This window comes from Haliotis rufescens, unplaced genomic scaffold (assembly GCF_023055435.1).
Source record: "Haliotis rufescens isolate VD_foot unplaced genomic scaffold, xgHalRufe1.0.p SCAF_12, whole genome shotgun sequence".
NCBI lineage: Eukaryota > Metazoa > Mollusca > Gastropoda > Lepetellida > Haliotidae > Haliotis > Haliotis rufescens.
In genome coordinates this window covers 40934734-40954302 of record NW_025963802.1, presented here as the reverse complement: position 1 = coordinate 40954302, position 19569 = coordinate 40934734, and the positions used below count along the sequence as shown (strand labels likewise).

The 19569-nt window shown below is 44.6% G+C and overlaps 1 protein-coding gene across 1 annotated transcript in view; it reads left to right on the top strand.

The window, feature by feature from the left end:
* The window catches only part of LOC124115839 (histone-lysine N-trimethyltransferase SMYD5-like), a 22142-nt gene extending 2573 nt beyond the window's left edge, over positions 1 to 19569 (top strand). The window contains exons 2-12 of the mRNA XM_046476986.2: positions 1215 to 1463; positions 2750 to 2871; positions 4770 to 4839; positions 5991 to 6095; positions 8290 to 8352; positions 9586 to 9656; positions 10809 to 10915; positions 12277 to 12333; positions 14192 to 14286; positions 15270 to 15340; positions 19382 to 19569. Coding sequence (XP_046332942.1) covers positions 1215 to 1463; positions 2750 to 2871; positions 4770 to 4839; positions 5991 to 6095; positions 8290 to 8352; positions 9586 to 9656; positions 10809 to 10915; positions 12277 to 12333; positions 14192 to 14286; positions 15270 to 15340; positions 19382 to 19505 — 1134 coding nt within the window. The 3' untranslated portion in view covers positions 19506 to 19569. The remainder of the gene's footprint in view (positions 1 to 1214; positions 1464 to 2749; positions 2872 to 4769; positions 4840 to 5990; positions 6096 to 8289; positions 8353 to 9585; positions 9657 to 10808; positions 10916 to 12276; positions 12334 to 14191; positions 14287 to 15269; positions 15341 to 19381) is intronic.

Here is a 19569-nt window from a genome sequence, read left to right as displayed (position 1 = left end):
TGTCCCTTTGATGCCCCTCCTATTGACCAAGCAGATAACACATTTCGTATCACTTGCATTTGCTTCAAACAAAATGGCAGTGCCCTGTCAAGACTATGATCGATAATCAAAATCTATATTGTGATAAAACAGATCTTACTTCACAAAGTGCATCAAATCACTGTGCAAATCAAAGTGCATGTTTACCACCAAGTGGGCGTCGACAGATATTTTGCAAATCTGTTCATGTTTCTAATCAAGGTGCTCATGTGATTGGATGCACCTCGCGAGGTAAGACCCGTTTTATTACAATACAGATGTTGATTATCGATCAGATCGTCTTGACTGGGTGCCACCATTTTGTTTGAAGCAATTGCAAGTGATATGAGAGGTGGAATCTGATTGGACAATAGGAAGGACATAGAAGGGACTTAACTCGTAATAGCCACTGGTGGCGCTACGATCGAGCCCAGAAAATCCAGGGTAGTTCGGCAAGGGTGGAAACTGGACTTTTACAGTCATACAACTACCTTGTCCTGAGGAGATGATATATGACAGGCACATCTTCCCGAGGCAAGTGAGTTAACTGACTATAAAATCCAGTTTCCACCTTTGTTGAACTAGGCTGGTGTTATGGAGTTAAATTTTGGCTGGACTAACGAGTCTGCATAGTCCAATCAAATTCGCGCACCGAAATCGAAATCCGGTTCGGAAACTGTCATGCAGATTTCGGTCAATTGCAGGATTTGCAAAGCACGTGCACCGCCAACTCATTGTCAGTAGAAATTTTCCAAAAAAAATTCATATTTTTAACCAAGGTGCTCACGTGATTTAATGCATTTCGCGATGTAAGACATGTTTTATCACAATATAGATCTTGATTATCGATCAGATCGTTTTGACTGGGTGCCACCATTTTGTGTGAAGCAAACGCAAGTGATACGAGAGGTGGAATCTGATTGGTCCATAGGAGAGGCTTAGAACTGGTTATAGCCACTAGTGACGCTACGATCGAGCCCAGTAATTCCAGCCTAGTTCGGCAAGGGTGGAAACTGGACTTTTATAGTCAGTTAACTCTCTTGCCCTGGGGAGATGATATATGGCAGACATTGCAAGTGTGTAGCACAGCTACTTCATAAACCAACGTGAAGTGGGCACTGCTAAAGAAAATGAAGCAGCTATTGTAAAGTATCATTCAACACCACATGTCACTATCATCATTTTCATCATTTCAGGGCAAAGGTTTGTTTTCAAAGACAGCTTTCAAGAAAGGTGATGTTATTTTTGAAGAGAAACCCCTGGTGTCATGTCAGTTTGCCTGGAATGAACTGTACAAATACAAGGCGTGTGAGTTCTGTATGCAGGCATTGGAAACAGCGGAAGAAAACAGTCGACGTCTGACAGAAAACAAAGGTATCACACTCCCGTACCCGGAGTGTTGTGAGGTCAAGCCGGAGGACCATGCTGTTTGTCCACAGTGCCAGGTCAGTTGGCTATATTTCAGGCGTGTGATATTTCCATTTATCATCAGGGGGCACAGGTGGCCAAGTTGTCTAAAGCGCCGCGTGCTCTGTGCAGAGTTGCATCCCTTGGGCTCCCCAGAAACCGATGATTGTGGATTGGAATCCTGGTTCACCCCGATTATGTTTCTAGGTTTGTCAGCACCATACCCGTGCTCGTGGGTTTCACCAAAGTGGTAAACGTCTGAGACCTGCATCACTTCGGGCTTTCCTCCCACATTAAGCTGACACGCCGTGATATAACTGGAATACTGTTAAAAGTGGCGTTACACCCAACACACTCACTCACTCACGCCATTTATCATATATCAATGATATGAGGCATTTTGCATGTGCAGTAAAGCCAACATGGAGACAGTCGTATCACAGGGCGTCTAATAACCAGACTCGTATCACATCCACTGTCGGGCTGATATAGTTTATCAATGCATTTTGAATGGGGGATTGATATCGGCCTGGGTTGTAAGGATTTAGAGTTATGCCCCTTGGTGTGTCGTCAGCTCGGCTAGCTTTCCCATGACAAGGTGAACATGTTTTTTCCCTACTGTTTTACGAACATACATGGAATCATACCCCATATACCTCTGGGTTGATATGGGGTATGACATGAAGACTGCCATTATATAATAACCTCTAAATATGAGATATGTGAGTGAGTGAGTTGGGTTTAACCCCGCTTTTGACAGTATTCCAGTTATATCGTGGCGTGTCAGCTTAATGTTGGAGGAAAGCTCGAAGTGATGCAGGTCTCAGATGTTTACCACTTCAGTGAAACCCATGAGCAAGGGTATGGTGCTGACAAACCTAGAAACATAATTGGGGGCGAAGGGGTTTCTGGCGTGCCCAAGGGACGCAACTCTGCACAGCGAATCGCGGCGCCTTAGACGACTGGGCCACCCCTTGCCCCCAAATATGAGATAGCTACGCAATAAATTGCAAAGGACAATGAAGAACGAAGCATGGTTTAGTTCACAGTAAAACCTTGTTCTATCATGAAATCATTTCTGGTGATTCGATTATGCGCTCGGAACTCGATGACGTTATATATTGGACAACGTTTTTTTTGAGAGGGAAGTGTCTGGTAAGTTGTTCCCCATTGATGTAGCTGGGATACACACATAAACACAGCGGCCGAATGATCGAGTCCAAAAGTGGGAGAGATATGCGGGAAATACAAAACTTAACCTTACCTCTTCGTAAAATGGAAGTCCGACATTTCTGGTGTCTAATTCTATTGTGATGTTCTGTAGATCGAGTACTGCAGTGCCCAGTGCCGGGACGCAGCGTGGGCCCAGTACCATCGTGTCCTGTGTCTTGGGATGTCCAGGGAAGACCAAGACCACCCCATCAACAGACTCCTGGAAGCCTGGCGGTGAGCACCCACACACCCAACACACCCATTAGGTGCATCTATTCCCTACTCTAGGGTCACCCACCCCACCCATCAGGTGCATCCATTCCACATTCTAGGGGCATCCACCCCACCCATCAGGTGCATCCATTCCACATTCTAGGGGCATCCACCCCACCCATCAGGTGCATCCATTCCACATTCTAGGGGCATCCACCCCACCCATCAGGTGCATCCATTCCACATTCTAGGGGCATCCACCCCACCCATCAGGTGCATCCATTCCACATTCTAGGGGCATCCACCCCACCCATCAGGTGCATCTATTCCCTACTCTAGGTGCACCCACCCAACCCATCAGGTGCATCCATTCCACATTCTAGGGGCACCCATCCCACACAACGGGTGCATCTATTCCCTACTCTAGGGGCACCCACCCAACGCATCAGGTGCATCCATTCCACATTCTAGGGGCACCCACCCCACACAACGGGTGCATCTATTCCCTACTCTAGGGGCACCCACCCCACCCATCAGGTGCATCCATTCCACATTCTAGGGGCACCCACCCCACACAAAAGGTGCATCCATTCCACACTCTAGGGGCACCCACACACCCAACCCTCCCATCAGGTGCATCTATTCCCTACTCTAGGGGCACACACCCAACCCATCAGGTGCATCCATTCCACATTCTAGGTGCACCCACCCCACACAACGGGTGCATCCATTCCACACTCTAGGGACACCCAGCCCTCCCATAAGGTGCATCCATTCCCTACTCTAGGTGCACCCACCCCACACAACGGGTGCATCCATTCCACACTCTAGGGGCACCCACACACCCAACCCTCCCATCAGGTGCATCCATTCCCTACCCTAGGTGCACCCATCCGACACAATGGGTGCATCCATTCCACACTCTAGGGGCACCCACACACCCAACCCTCCCATCAGCACCCACCCCACCCATCAGGTGCATCTATTCCCTACTCTAGGGGCACCCACCCCACCCATCAGGTGCATCCATTCCCTACTCTAGGGGCACCTATCCCACCCATCAGGTGCATCTATTCCCTACTCTAGGGGCACCAACCCCACCCATCAGGTGCATCCATTCCATGCTCTAGGGGCAACCACCCCACCCATCGGGTGCATCCATTCCACACTCTAGGGGCACCCACCCCACACAACAGGTGCTACCATCTCACACATCAGGTGCACACAAGCTGCACAACAATTTCTTTACAGTACAAATTCTAGTCCCTTTTTGGTGAAACCCACACTCTCATAGTGAGGCACCTGATAGCCAGCACACAAAATCATCGATCTTACCCACTCATCCACCAAGGCTTCCACAAAAATGGAAGCGCGACAACTGGAACTCAGATCGCGTACTTTGTGTTCCCCAACTTATCCTTTTCATTGGGGTATCTGTTACATATATGTATAGGTTATAAATACAGTCAAGTCCCGTTAATCCGACATTGTTGGTTGCATATGATTATGTCGGATTAACGAGTATGTCGGATAAACGAAATTGGATGGTATCAACGTTCGTGATCGGAAATTGTGACGCAAGTTTATCTCTGCAGCCGTTGAAATATGCAGCTAATCGCCGACTCGTTTTGCATCAAAACACGGGACTGTGTACTCACGGGCAGATGACCATGGAGTACGCTGATCACTGTGTCGGATTAACGAGACTGATAAATGAGTGATTTCAGCAATTCGTTGCAAATTAGGTGTGTCGGAGTCGGAGTGCGAGACTGTCGGATTAACAGGTCTAAATAGCACTGATTAAATCGGTTTCCATCATTTGTGTCGGATAATGCCGATTGTCGGATAAACAAGTGTCAGATTAACAAGACCTGACTGTACTTGTTTTCAACATGGCTATTGTTTTCTGTGAGTTTCAGGAATATCCACTTCCCCCCAGAGACAGCCACAATAATGTTGCTCGCCAAAATGATTGCCACAGTCAAACAAGTAAGTAACAGATGACGGTATCCCGAGCTCCCTTTCATATTACCAGTAACTTTTCTGAGCCCTGAAATATCAATGTTTTCTGGTCTTTGAAAGTCACTTTCTGATTTGAAATGCAATTGTCATATTGATTTGATGTATTTTACCTTAAACCCTGTAGGAATTCTGGGATATTTACCTTAAACCCTGTAGGAATTCCGGGATATTTACCTTAAACCCTGTTGGAATTCCGGGATATTTACCTTAAACCCTGTAGGAATTCCGGGATATTTACCTTAAACCCTGTAGGAATTCCGGGATATTTACCTTAAACCCTGTAGGAATTCCGGGATATTTACCTTAAACCCTGTAGGAATTCCGGGATATTTACCTTAAACCCTGTAGGAATTCCGGGATATTTACCTTAAACCCTGTAGGAATTCCGGGATATTTACCTTAAACCCTGTAGGAATTCCGGGATATTTACCTTAAACCCTGTAGGAATTCCGGGATATTTACCTTAAACCCTGTAGGAATTCCGGGATATTTACCTTAAACCCTGTAGGAATTCCGGGATATTTACCTTAAACCCTGTAGGAATTCCGGGATATTTACCTTAAACCCTGTAGGAATTCCTTCACAAAACTGTTCCTCAGTGATGCAGCTCAGTGACACAAGGGATGTAGTTGCACTTCCAAAATCTTATGTGACAGTTGAAAACACATCTGTTAAAATCATTCAGAAGGCAGTAGGTCATGTCATAAGATTTAATATCCCCTGTTTCAAGTTATTGTTCATATGTGATGGTGTCATTGTAACCATGATTAAAGAACATGTCTATATCATTATTAACCTCTGCCCCGAAGTGGAAGGGGGATATAGGAATGTGTGCCATCCGTCTGTCCGTCCATCACATTTAGTTTCCAGAGCAGAACTCTAAAACCATGAGTGATATCTTAACCAAACTTGGCACATAGATAGATCTAGTGGTAAACTTGTGCCATTTGATAGTTTGGGATTTTATTTTTTGATTTGCCATAGACTTTGACTTTGAAAATGGCGGTAGTGCTCGTTTCCAGGGAGCTAATGCCTTGCACACACCCGGACGTGTCATACTGGTGGGAGATATGAGTATTTCATGCTTGTTATTTCATTTTTCAACTCTCGACCCCCAGGCTGAAGATAAAGATGCTGTCCTGGGTATGTTCTCCTCGTTTGTACAGAACACAGTAAACGAGGAGGAGCAGATCGTCCACAAACTACTGGGAGAACAGTTTCAGGTTCGTGGGCGCCAAATTCAGGCATATAATAGATGGAAAATAACAAAATATATATTGGTTTCTTGGGCACTGTGAACACTAGTTGAGGGCAATAATTCAGTAAAATATCTGACATTAGTATTGTTTGATTTTTATCTTTGTTGTTTAGTGCTGCACTCAAAATTCAAGCTAAACAACGTGGTCTGTAAATAATTGTGTCTGGACCACACAATCCAGTTGGTATAACAAGCATCGATCTACCTAATTGGTATACGATGACATGCATCAATCAAGTCAGGGAGCCTGACCACCCAATCCCGTTAGTCGCCTCTTACGGCAATCATGGGTTGCTGAACACCAATTCTAACCAGGACTACATTGGTTAATTATAGCTAAAATGGATAGAATTGTCATTAAACCGCCCACATGTTATCAAAAATCAGCGGGCCACTGTAACTTGATAATGCCCTCATATTGCTTGACAACGGGCCATTATCACGCCCGTTGTTAGGTGACGTCATAGGATAGGATCGTGACATCACGTTCAATAGTGACGTCATCTGGTTCTTTGATGTTTCCATATTTGTATAAGTGGGTCAGTGACATTCGTGTTGATTGCGGTAAATTTTTTAAACCTGATATTGTTGTTTCTTTTTATTTGATAAAAAATTCCATCCATTTTAGCTATAATAACGGAAACGCTATTTTTCAGGGCATTATCATTTGCAGAAGCCCTCGATCTTTTCAACTGACCTCCTACGTCGGGCAGTTAATGGAAGACCTTGGGCTTCTGCAAAAATAGCGTTACCCTTATAATGTATGTATGTTCACTGGGGCTGTTACGATTCACTCGCGTATTCAGTGAATCGAACTGTATCCATTCATGAATTGAATTCGTTATTCGTAGTGATTAGAATCAAATATTTATGAATATGCGGTCTTGTGCATTTACATACCCTGACCCTTAAAATAACCATAAGAACATATTATATGCATAGATTTCTTCAAAGACAACACTCTTTTATATTTAATTTGGCATATTGTGGTTACTGGTCATTGTCTCATTTCAGCAGATACTAGTACTAGTGCAGTATATAAATGCATAATAAATTAATAATTAACAAACCATGTTAAATAATTTAATTTGTTATTGTTTCACTGAATATCATAAATAATATGTCAACTCTTGACTTATCATTGTATTCGTGAATAAATATTCATATTCTTTATCCTATATTCATGATATGAATCGTATTCACCTCATAGTGTATTTGTTGCAGCCCTAATGTACACCATGCAACCATTACGTAAAGCACCTCCCATTATTAACACACATCAACACTAGTATTGAACCTCCACATCAGTAAAGTATCTCTGCATAAGTAAGTACAGTCATGCCCCACTTATACAGACTTCAGATATCCGGAAACCTCGGTTCCCGGACGATTTTCATTCAAAACGAAATAATTACTATATAAATTTACCCATATATACGGAAATTCAGTTTCCGGAACCGGATGGTCATTTTCATACACAAAACACTGAAATGCACACAAAATTGTCAATACACTTCCGCTGGTGGTAATCCTTTGATTCGTGAGAAGTCAATTAATCAAGGGACACTGAGTTACGTTTGAGACGAGCTTGTTTATTGTACATGTAATCCCATTCGATAAATATGGCGTCTGTGGAGGTCAGAGGTCAGCAAGTTTGGAAACCATCAGTAAGCATTATGGCACTGAATTTCGACATACCATAGGAAAATCGACAATTGGTGACGTTTAAATCTCCCAGAAAATTCAGATGAATTATCACGATCCCGTGTAGCAAAACACCAGAAGCTGGAAGATGCATTATATCTTTAGTTGTGTGACATGACAGGTCGTAATGTGCCCGTTAATGATAAAATGCTGATAGAGAAAGTTTCTGTTTGCTCTGTCATCTGTCATGAGTTAGATAATTGAAGGGAAGTAACTCTTCCAGTAAGAAGCTGGTTTCAGTTTTACGGAAATTCGTTTATACGGACGAATTCTGAAATGACGCAAGTGTCTGTATAAATGAGGCACGACTGTACTTAATTCGTGAAGCAGCGCTGCACAAACAATGCTTTCCCCTGCCAACTATTAAGTTACCCTTTACAGGTGCAAAAGGTTGATGATTGCTTCATTGTCAGCAAAGTGTTTACTGTATGTGAATGTTGTTTGGATCCTATCAGGATCCTATGGAGCTGCTGTGGAGACTCACATCGGAGGCACTGTACGAGGAGGCAGCACAACAGGTGAGTGTTAGAAACCCACATGTGAAGCATTCTGGAGGAGGCAGCACAACAGGTGAGTGTTAGAAACTCACATGTGAAGCATTCTGGAGGAGGCAGCACAACAGGTGAGTGTTAGAAACCCACATGTGAAGCATTCTGGAGGAGGCAGCACAACAGGTGAGTGTTAGAAACTCACATGTGAAGCATTCTGGAGGAGGCAGCACAACAGGTGAGTGTTAGAAACCCACATGTGAAGCATTCTGGAGGAGGCAGCACAACAGGTGAGTGTTAGAAACTCACATGTGAAGCATTCTGGAGGAGGCAGCACAACAGGTGAGTGTTAGAAACCCACATGTGAAGCAATCTGGAGGAGGCAGCACAACAGGTGAGTGTTAGAAACTCACATGTGAAGCATTCTGGGGGAGGCAGCACAACAGGTGAGTGTTAGAAACTCACATGTGAAGCATTCTGGAGGAGGCAGCACAACAGGTGAGTGTTAGAAACTCACATGTGAAGCATTCTGGAGGAGGCAGCACAACAGGTGAGTGTTAGAAACTCACATGTGAAGTCGTTAAACCCGTTACTATCGTTCGGAATACCCGGTGTTAAAGTTTTCGAGGATGCATCATTAGAAATCACATTCCGACTGTCACTTTAATGATCTGGTAAGCCCCACTCTGATTGGTTGGATGAAAGGTCGTTCTGACGTGACCCATAATGGGATGTCTTCAGATCTTTGTTTAGCGGTAGCGAGAACTGAGGTCTGATTTTAATGAGATTTTGTCTGAACCTTTCTCCTAATACCAATTGTCATATCTCTCCCAACTTTGGACTCGATCGTTCGGCCAACTCGTTTATCTGCATAGCCTAGCTACATCTATGGGGAACAACTTACTGAACACTTCCCTCTCAAAATTAACATCGTCCAATATATGCTGCATCAAGTTGTGAGCGCATGTTTGAATCTCCAGAAATTATGTCATGATAGAACAATGATATATCATGAAATAAACCACGCTTCATTCGTTTCATTTTCTTTCCAATTTATCGCATAGCTATCTTATGTATCAACACGTTTGTCGTGAGAGTTTTGTTTGATTTATTAGCATTACACTTGTTCAACTGCAAGAAATGACCGCCACTTGTTGAATAATAAACAGGTCATGTGACCAGCAAATAAACCAATCACATCACTGGAAATCCCTCAATCTTCAAAATAAGAAGTTACTCAGTGGAGTTTCCTGTCTGTTTCAGTGGTTCACACCAGAGGGCTTCAAGTCTCTGTTTGCTCTCATCGGGCGGAATGGCCAGGGTATTGGCAGCAGGTGAGTGAGAACCGAAACTCTTCTTTGTCACAAGCTCAAGGGGGCACGGGTGGCCCAGTTGTCTAAGGCGCCGCGATTCACTGTGCAGAGTTGCGCCCCTTGGGCACGCCAGAAGCCTATGATTGTGGGTTCGAATCCCGGTTCACCCCGATTATGTTTCTAGGTTTGTCAGTACCATACCCGTGCTCGTGGGTTTCACCAAAGTGGTAAATATCTGAGATCTGCATCACTTCGGGCTTTCCTCCCACATTATGCTGACAAGCCGTGATATAACTGGAATACTGTTAAAAGCGGCGTTAAACCCAACTCACTCACTCACTCACAAGGCCTCAAAGCCTTCATAATCAAATTAGATTCTTTAATCATCTCAATTATTTGTGTTTGTTCTGACAGGTGAATCTAAAGATGTTTTAGACCTCCACAGTGTTTGTTTGTTGGATATGTTCCGTGTGTAGTGTAGTGTTCTGGAGACTGTGTTTAAGAACTTTTGCTTTGCAGATATTTAACATTGTAAAAATCAAAAAGCGCATGGAGTAGAACATGCAAGAGGTATTTTTGACAGCCTCTTGTCTCATTTCATTCAGTTTCAAGGGCGAGGGGTCATGTATTAGACGGCATATTGTTACATTCATGCTGGAACTGAGTAGCCTAGTGGTTAAAGCGTTCGATCGTCACGCCGAAGACCCTGGGTTCGATTCCTGACATGGCTACAATGTGTGAAGCCCATTTCTGGTGTCCCCGGCCGTGATATTGCTGGAATATTGCTAAAAGCGGCGTAAAACCATACTCACTCACTCACTCACTACAACTTAACTTATGCTTATGGGGAATGAAAATGACCGGATACTTCACCCACTTGTGTCAGAAACACAAAAATTGCTCAGCACCTATAACATTTTGAAATATTACTCTCAGCAGAGAGTTAGTTCATATGTCAAGTGCTTTTAACAAACAATTTTTTGGTGTTTTATTTTGTCATTTTGGTCCATAATAATGTCATGATATTTTCAAAAGGGGATTGGGATTCAACTTCCCATAAACCCCACTTCCCATAAACCCCACTTCCCTTCAACCCCCCACACTCTTCTGATCCACCACTGAGACATGAGTGCCACATAAACAGAAGAGTGAGACATGTTTGTTCTCCTCCAGCTCCATCAGCGTGTGGGTGAGGAACTGCGAGGCCCTGGAGCACTCGACAGAGGAGAAGGAGAAGGTGGAGGAGTTCATTGACCAGCTTTACGAACAACTGGACCAAGGTCAGCACCCAACACAAGCCAGTCGTAACAACACACGATCGTAACAACACACAGTCGTAACAACACGCACTCGTCACAACACACAGTAGAAATTCTATTAAATAAGAAAAAGCTGTTTGTTTCTCCTCATGATTTCACCACTTGACATCTAATGCTTTTTACATGATTTTTGCCATTTAATGAAACTAGACATACCGTATTCGACGTAATAAGCGCCCCGCTCTAATAAGCGCCCACGGCAATATTTGCATATATATGGGCCGTGAACAATCCCAATTAGCTCCCCTTCCGATTGATCAATGTACACAATACTTATTTATTTGCGTATAATACGCACTCGTGTGTTATATACACCCTTAATTATGGGCAATTAAATTCTGGAAAAATACATCTCTCGTATATAAACATTTCAGGCTGTCAGCATAAACCACAAAATTTATCTTTCAACTGTTTTATGACAAATAATATTCTAATAAGAGCCCCCTATTTCTAATTTTGAGAGCACCTGGGGACGCTTATTACATCGAATACCGTAATACAGTAGATCATCGAGGATGGAGGGAAAATATATCAATATTTCAGAGGGGTGGTGGGGTAGCCTAGTGTTTAAAGCGTTCACTCATCATACTAAAGGCCCAGGTTCGATTCCCCATATGTTTGAATACCATTTTTGGTATTCCCCGCCTTGATATTGCTGGAATATTGCTAAAAGCTCCGTAAAAACATACTCACTCACTCACTCACTCACACAATATTCAGAATGTTTGGTGTACATGGTGCCAACAAGATAATTCATTGTCTGAGTGTAGTGCTGTATCGTGAATATCAAATGATAGGCATTAAAATTGTAGAATAAGAACATCCGGCATTTCCTTAAGATCGAGTTAGATGTACAAATGGAGCTATAATTCCGACAATGAAATAAAGAAAGAATGTCTCAATACATCTGTTTGCTAGCACACATAAAGGGGGCACGGGTAGCCCAGTCGTCTAAGGCGCCGCGATTCACTGTGCAGAGTTGCGTCCCTTGGACACGCCAGAAACCTATGATTGTGGGTTCGAATTCACGGTTCGCCCCAATTAAGTTTCTAGGTTTGTCAGCACCATACCCATGCTCGTGGGTTTCACCGAAGTGGTAAACGTCTGAGACCTGCATCACTTCAGGCTTTCCTACCACATTAAGCTGACACGCTGTGATATAACTGGAATACTGTTAAAAGTGGCGTTAAACCCAACTCACTCACTCACTTGGATCATAAATTTGTCCTTGAAAAGTGACGTAAATCATTAACTTAATAAGCCTTAGATTTGGTGGCTGAAGTTTTGAATGAACCAGTTTAAGTCTCCATCATGTGTTTCAGTGGCAGGAATGTTCCTCAATGTTGAAGGTTCCGGACTGTACCAATTACAAAGTGCTTGTAAGTATGCTGTCTTATTTCAGCCATGAAGATCCAGGGTAGAATAGGTCTTCAGCAACCCATTCTTGCCGTAAAAGGCGACTAGGCTTGTCGTAAGAGGCAACTAACGGGATCGGGTGGTCAGGCTCGCTGTCTTGGTTGATGCATATCATCGATCCCAACTGCGTGGATCGCTGTCGCGATATTAATCACTGGATTGTCTGGTCCATATTCAATTATTTACAGACTGCTGTCATATAGCTGGAATATTGCTGAGTGCAGCTTAAAACAACAAACAAACAACAACAACTAATGCTGTGCTAAATGTGTAGTGGCCATATGTACCCCTTGTACAACTTGTGGGACCCGTGAAGATCCGGGGTAGAATATGTCTTCAGCAACCCATGCTTGGTGTAAAAGGTGACTATGCTTGTCGTAAAAGGCGACTAACGGGATCTGGAAGTCAGGCTCGCTGACTTGGTTGATGCATGTCATCGATCCCAGTTGCGGGGATCGATGCTCATGATATCAATCACTGGAATGTCTGGTCCAGACTCGATTATTTACAAACCACCGTCATATAGCTGGAATATTGTTGAGTGCGGCGTTAAACAACAAACCAACCAACCAACTCCAACTTGTGGGGATTCTGGTTGGAATAGTAGTGAGGTGAAATGGGGTTTGACGTCGCGTTAAAGATTATTGCACTTACATAGCGATGTGCAATGCTGATTTGATAGTGCATGCATGCGTGCGTTCATGAGACTTAATTTTATATTTTCCATGTTGCTTTTTAGGTCTTACGACTTATACATAGTATGTTGGATTTATAGGCCAGTAAAAAAGCCTTGAAAGCCCTTGAAGTTTTAGTGTTCCATATCTGTATGAACCTTGGATAATCACTGTGCTATTCTTATATACAACTATTCCACCAGATAATCACTGTGCTATTCTTATATACAACTATTCCACCAGATAATCACTGTGCTATTCTTATATACAACTATTCCACCAGGTAATCACTGTGCTATTCTTATATACAACTATTCCACCAGATAATCACTGTGCTATTCTTATATACAACTATTCCACCAGATAATCACTGTGCTATTCTTATATACAACTATTCCACCAGATAATCACTGTGCTATTCTTATATACAACTATTCCACCAGGTAATCACTGTGCTATTCTTATATACAACTATTCCACCAGATAATCACTGTGCTATTCTTATATACAACTATTCCACCAGATAATCACTGTGCTATTCTTATATACAACTATTCCACCAGATAATCACTGTGCTATTCTTATATACAACTATTCCACCAGATAATCACTGTGCTATTCTTATATACAACTATTCCACCAGATAATCACTGTGCTATTCTTATATACAACTTTTCCACCAGATAATCACTGTGCTATTCTTATATACAACTATTCCACCAGGTTATCACTGTGCTATTCTTATATACAACTATTCCACCAGATAATCACTGTGCTATTCTTATATACAACTATTCCACCAGATAATCACTGTGCTATTCTTATATACAACTATTCCACCAGATAATCACTGTGCTATTCTTATATACAACTATTCCACCAGATAATCACTGTGCTATTCTTATATACAACTATTCCACCAGATAATCACTGTGCTATTCTTATATACAACTATTCCACCAGGTAATCACTGTGCTATTCTTATATACAACTATTCCACCAGATAATCACTGTGCTATTCTTATATACAACTTTTCCACCAGATAATCACTGTGCTATTCTTATATACAACTATTCCACCAGGTAATCACTGTGCTATTCTTATATACAACTATTCCACCAGGTAATCACTATGCTATTTCACCAGGTAATCACAGTTGTGTTCCAAACGCTGAGATAACCTTCCCCCACAACAACCACACCCTTGTCCTGGTTGCCATGGAGACCATAGAGCCTGAGCAGGTACAGGAAAACCTTCTATTGTTACTGATTCTTTGCTGATGACCTGTTGTCATACAGCTGTTAGGCCTACGGCTCAGTTGGGCCTGTTATACAGTTGTATGGCATACAGCCTAGTTGTGGCTTGTTGTCATACAGTTGTATGGCATACAGTTTAGTTGTGGTTTGTTGTGATACAGTTGTATGGCATACAGCTCAGTCGTGGCCTGTTGTCATACAGTTGTATGGCATACAGCTTAGTCGTGGCCTGTTGTCATACAGTTGTATGGCATACAGCTTAGTCGTGGCCTGTTTGTATATTCATTTAATATTTAATATTCATTCATGGCTATTACTTGGTCATTATGCTCAAAGACCCGTGAGATTTGATACATGTGTTGGTAGTAGTTAGGCTCAACGTATCTGTTTCTATTTTTGCAATATATTTAAGATTTTGACTTTGAATCATTTTAATGCCATTACCCAGCTACTTCTGTACACAATGTAATGAAAATTGGAATTAGTTTTGCTTGATGTGGAATTCAACACGTGTTCCAGTGGTTTTTCAAAATTTTATGTTAACGTTCTTTGGCCAAGCTCCTAAATTCTCTCCAAATGCATATGTGGCTCTGTAAACGTGTCCAACTGAGGAAGCTGAACATGACATGTATAATTCTCCTGATGATGACACATTTTGCTCAAATTGTTTGCTTTTAGTACTAGTTTTAGCTCAGCTGATATACAGAAAACTATGCATATCAATTTTGACAGCAACATTTGTGAAGTGGCTGATTCTGGGGGGCATTTTTATCTTTTGGCTACATATCCAGGTGAGCTTTTTCCAATATTTGACCAATTGTATATGAGGATAGTGAGGAATTTGACCATTCATCAACTATTGCATGTGTGTTAGATATCCAACATGTTTCATGAATGAAATTTATTTATGATTGTGTTTCCAATTAATGACACAGTTTGTTCTAAGGTCCACTGTGTATGTGTTTCAGGAGATTTGTATCAGCTACCTGAGTGAGTGTTCCCTGGGCAGGAGTAGGCACAGCAGACAGAGGGTACTCAAGTGAGTGTAGAGTGAGTGAGTGAGTGAGTGTTCCCTGGGCAGGAGTAGGCACAGCAGACTGAGGGTACTTAAGTGAGTGTAGAGTGAGTGAGTGAGTGTTCCCTGAGCAGGAGTAGGCACAGCAGACAGAGGGTACTCAAGTGAGTGTAGAGTGAGTGAGTGTTCCCAAGGCAGGAGTAGGCACAGCAGGCAGAGGGTACTCAAGTGAGTGTAGAGTGAGTGTTCCCTGGGCAGGAGTAGGCACAGCAGACAGAGGGTACTCAAGTGAGTGTAGAGTGAGTGAGTGAGTGTCCCCTGGGCAGGAGTAGGCACAGCAGACAGAGGGTACTCAAGTGAGTGTAGTGTTAGTGAGTGTTCCCTGGGCAGGAGTAGGCACAGCAGACAGAGGGCACTCAAGTGAGTGTAGAGTGAGTGAGTGAGTGTCCCCTGGGCAGGAGTAGGCACAGCAGACAGAGGGTACTCAAGTGAGTGTAGAGTGAGTGAGTGAGTGTTCCCTGGGCAGGAGTAGGCATAGCAGACAGAGGGTACTCAAGTGAGTGTAGAGTGAGTGAGTGAGTGTCCCCTGGGCAGGAGTAGGCACAGCAGACAGAGGGTACTCAAGTGAGTGTAGAGTGAGTGAGTGAGTGTTCCCAAGGCAGGAGTAGGCACAGCAGGCAGAGGGTACTCAAGTGAGTGTAGAGTGAGTGAGTGAGTGTCCCCTGAGCAGGAGTAGGCACAGCAGACAGAGGGTACTCAAGTGAGTGTAGAGTGAGTGAGTGAGTGTTCCCTGGGCAGGAGTAGGCACAGCAGACAGAGGGTACTCAAGTGAGTGTAGAGTGAGTGAGTGAGTGTTCCCTGGGCAGGAGTAGGCACAGCAGACAGAGGGTACTCAAGTGAGTGTAGAGTGAGTGAGTGAGTGTTCCCAAGGCAGGAGTAGGCACAGCAGGCAGAGGGTACTCAAGTGAGTGTAGAGTGAGTGAGTGAGTGTTCCCTGGGCAGGAGTAGGCACAGCAGACAGAGGGCACTCAAGTCAGTGTAGAGTGAGTGAGTGAGTGTTCCCTGTGCAGGAGTAGGCACAGCAGGCAGAGGGTACTCAAGTGAGTGTAGAGTGAGTGAGTGAGTGTTCCCTGAGCAGGAGTAGGCACAGCAGACAGAGGGTACTCAAGTGAGTGTAGAGTGAGTGAATGAGTGAGTGAGTGTTCCCTGGGCAGGAGTAGGCACAGCAGACAGAGGGTACTCAAGTGAGTGTAGAGTGAGTGAGTGAGTGAGTGTTCCCTGGGCAGGAGTAGGCACAGTAGACAGTGGGTACTCAAGTGAGTGTAGAGTGAGTGAGTGAGTGTTCCCTGGGCAGGAGTAGGCACAGCAGACAGAGAGTACTCAAGTGAGTGAAGAGTGAGTGAGTGAGTGTTCCCTGGGCAGGAGTAGGCACAGCAGACAGAGGGTACTTAAGTGAGTGTAGAGTGAGTGAGTGAGTGAGTGTTCCCTAGGCAGGAGTAGGCACAGCAGACAGAGGGTACTCAAGTGAGTGTAGAGTGAGTGAGTGTTCCCTTGGCAGGAGTAGGCACAGCAGACAGAGGGTACTCAAGTGAGTGTAGAGTGAGTGTTCCCTGGGCAGGAGTAGGCACAGCAGACAGAGGGTACTCAAGTGAGTGTAGAGTGAGTGAGTGAGTGTCCCCTGGGCAGGAGTAGGCACAGCAGACAGAGGGTACTCAAGTGAGTGTAGAGTGAGTGAGTGTTCCCTTGGCAGGAGTAGGCACAGCAGACAGAGGGTACTCAAGTGAGTGTAGAGTGAGTGAGTGAGTGAGTGTTCCCTGAGCAGGAGAAGGCACAGCAGACAGAGGGTACTCAAGTGAGTGTAGAGTGAGTGAGTGAGTGTCCCCTGGGCAGGAGTAGGCACAGCAGACAGAGGGTACTCAAGTGAGTGTAGAGTGAGTGAGTGAGTGTTCCCTGAGCAGGAGTAGGCACAGCAGACAGAGGGTACTCAAGTGAGTGTAGAGTGAGTGAGTGAGTGTCCCCTGGGCAGGAGTAGGCACAGCAGACAGAGGGTACTCAAGTGAGTGTAGTGTTAGTGAGTGTTCCCTGGGCAGGAGTAGGCACAGCAGACAGAGGGCACTCAAGTCAGTGTAGAGTGAGTGAGTGAGTGTCCCCTGGGCAGGAGTAGGCACAGCAGACAGAGGGTACTCAAGTGAGTGTAGAGTGAGTGAGTGAGTGTTCCCAAGGCAGGAGTAGGCACAGCAGGCAGAGGGTACTCAAGTGAGTGTAGAGTGAGTGAGTGAGTGTTCCCTGGGCAGGAGTAGGCACAGCAGACAGAGGGCACTCAAGTCAGTGTAGAGTGAGTGAGTGAGTGTTCCCTGTGCAGGAGTAGGCACAGGAGGCAGAGGGTACTCAAGTGAGTGTAGAGTGAGTGAGTGAGTGTTCCCTGAGCAGGAGTAGGTACAGCAGACAGAGGGTACTCAAGTGAGTGTAGAGTGAGTGAATGAGTGAGTGAGTGTTCCCTGGGCAGGAGTAGGCACAGCAGACAGAGGGTACTCAAGTGAGTGTAGAGTGAGTGAGTGAGTGAGTGTTCCCTGGGCAGGAGTAGGCACAGTAGACAGTGGGTACTCAAGTGAGTGTAGAGTGAGTGAGTGAGTGTTCCCTGGGCAGGAGTAGGCACAGCAGACAGAGAGTACTCAAGTGAGTGAAGAGTGAGTGAGTGAGTGTTCCCTGGGCAGGAGTAGGCACAGCAGACAGAGGGTACTTAAGTGAGTGTAGAGTGAGTGAGTGAGTGAGTGTTCCCTTGGCAGGAGTAGGCACAGCAGACAGAGGGTACTCAAGTGAGTGTAGAGTGAGTGAGTGTTCCCTTGGCAGGAGTAGGCACAGCAGACAGAGGGTACTCAAGTGAGTGTAGAGTGAGTGTTCCCTGTGCAGGAGTAGGCACAGCAGACAGAGGGTACTCAAGTGAGTGTAGAGTGAGTGAGTGAGTGTCCCCTGGGCAGGAGTAGGCACAGCAGACAGAGGGTACTCAAGTGAGTGTAGAGTGAGTGAGTGTTCCCTTGGCAGGAGTAGGCACAGCAGACAGAGGGTACTCAAGTGAGTGTAGAGTGAGTGAGTGAGTGAGTGTTCCCTGAGCAGGAGAAGGCAGAGCAGACAGAGGGTACTCAAGTGAGTGTAGAGTGAGTGAGTGAGTGTCCCCTGGGCAGGAGTAGGCACAGCAGACAAAGGGTACTCAAGTGAGTGTAGAGTGAGTGAGTGAGTGTTCCCTGAGCAGGAGTAGGCACAGCAGACAGAGGGTACTCAAGTGAGTGTAGAGTGAGTGAGTGAGTGTCCCCTGGGCAGGAGTAGGCACAGCAGACAGAGGGTACTCAAGTGAGTGTAGAGTGAGTGAGTGAGTGTTCCCTGAGCAGGAGAAGGCACAGCAGACAGAGGGTACTCAAGTGAGTGTAGAGTGGGTGAGTGAGGTTTAGCACCGCTATTAACAGTATTCTAGTTATATCAGGGCGTGTCAGCTAATGCGGGAGGAAAGCCCGAAGTGATGCAGGTCTCAGGTGTTTACGCTTTGGTGAAACCCACAAGCACAGGTATGGTGCTGACAAACCTAGAAAAATGATCGGGGCGAACCGGGATTTGACCCCACAGTCATTTGTTTCTGGCATCCCTAGGAGACGCAACTCTGCACAGTGAGTTGCGGTGCCTTTAGACGACCGAGATGAGTTATTGAACACACTGCTTCTGGTGATGGAACATCTCGAAAACCTGGTCTCTTGGCTCTATTGTCAATTTTCATTGGCAGGAAGAATAATGAAATTCATGACAGGTATCCCAATCAAAATATGAGAAAAATATGAAAATATATGAAACTCTTAGCTAATCTCTTAGAGTTCTAAGGGACATTGATGGCCCAAAAGTGGTTACACCCCTTTGGGGTACCAGGATCTGCTGATTGTAATTTTGTAACTGTATTTGCCCTGATTATGATCCCTGGACCTTCCGCTCTCTGGGCAGACGCTCTACCAGTTGACCACGGAGGCAGTCTCAGACTATTTGAAAGTAAAGAATTAACAACATAGTCCTTTTTGGTTTCAGAGACAACTACTTGTTCAGTTGCAACTGCCCGAAGTGTCTCAGTCAGGCTGATGACCCTGATGTGACCTCCGAGGAAGAGATGGATGATGAGGAGGAGGAAGAAAGAGGAACTGGTGATGGCTGAAACTGCCATCTTGAAATAGATGTCTTTTAACTGTCAATAGCAATAAAATGTCTTTCTGCTCAAA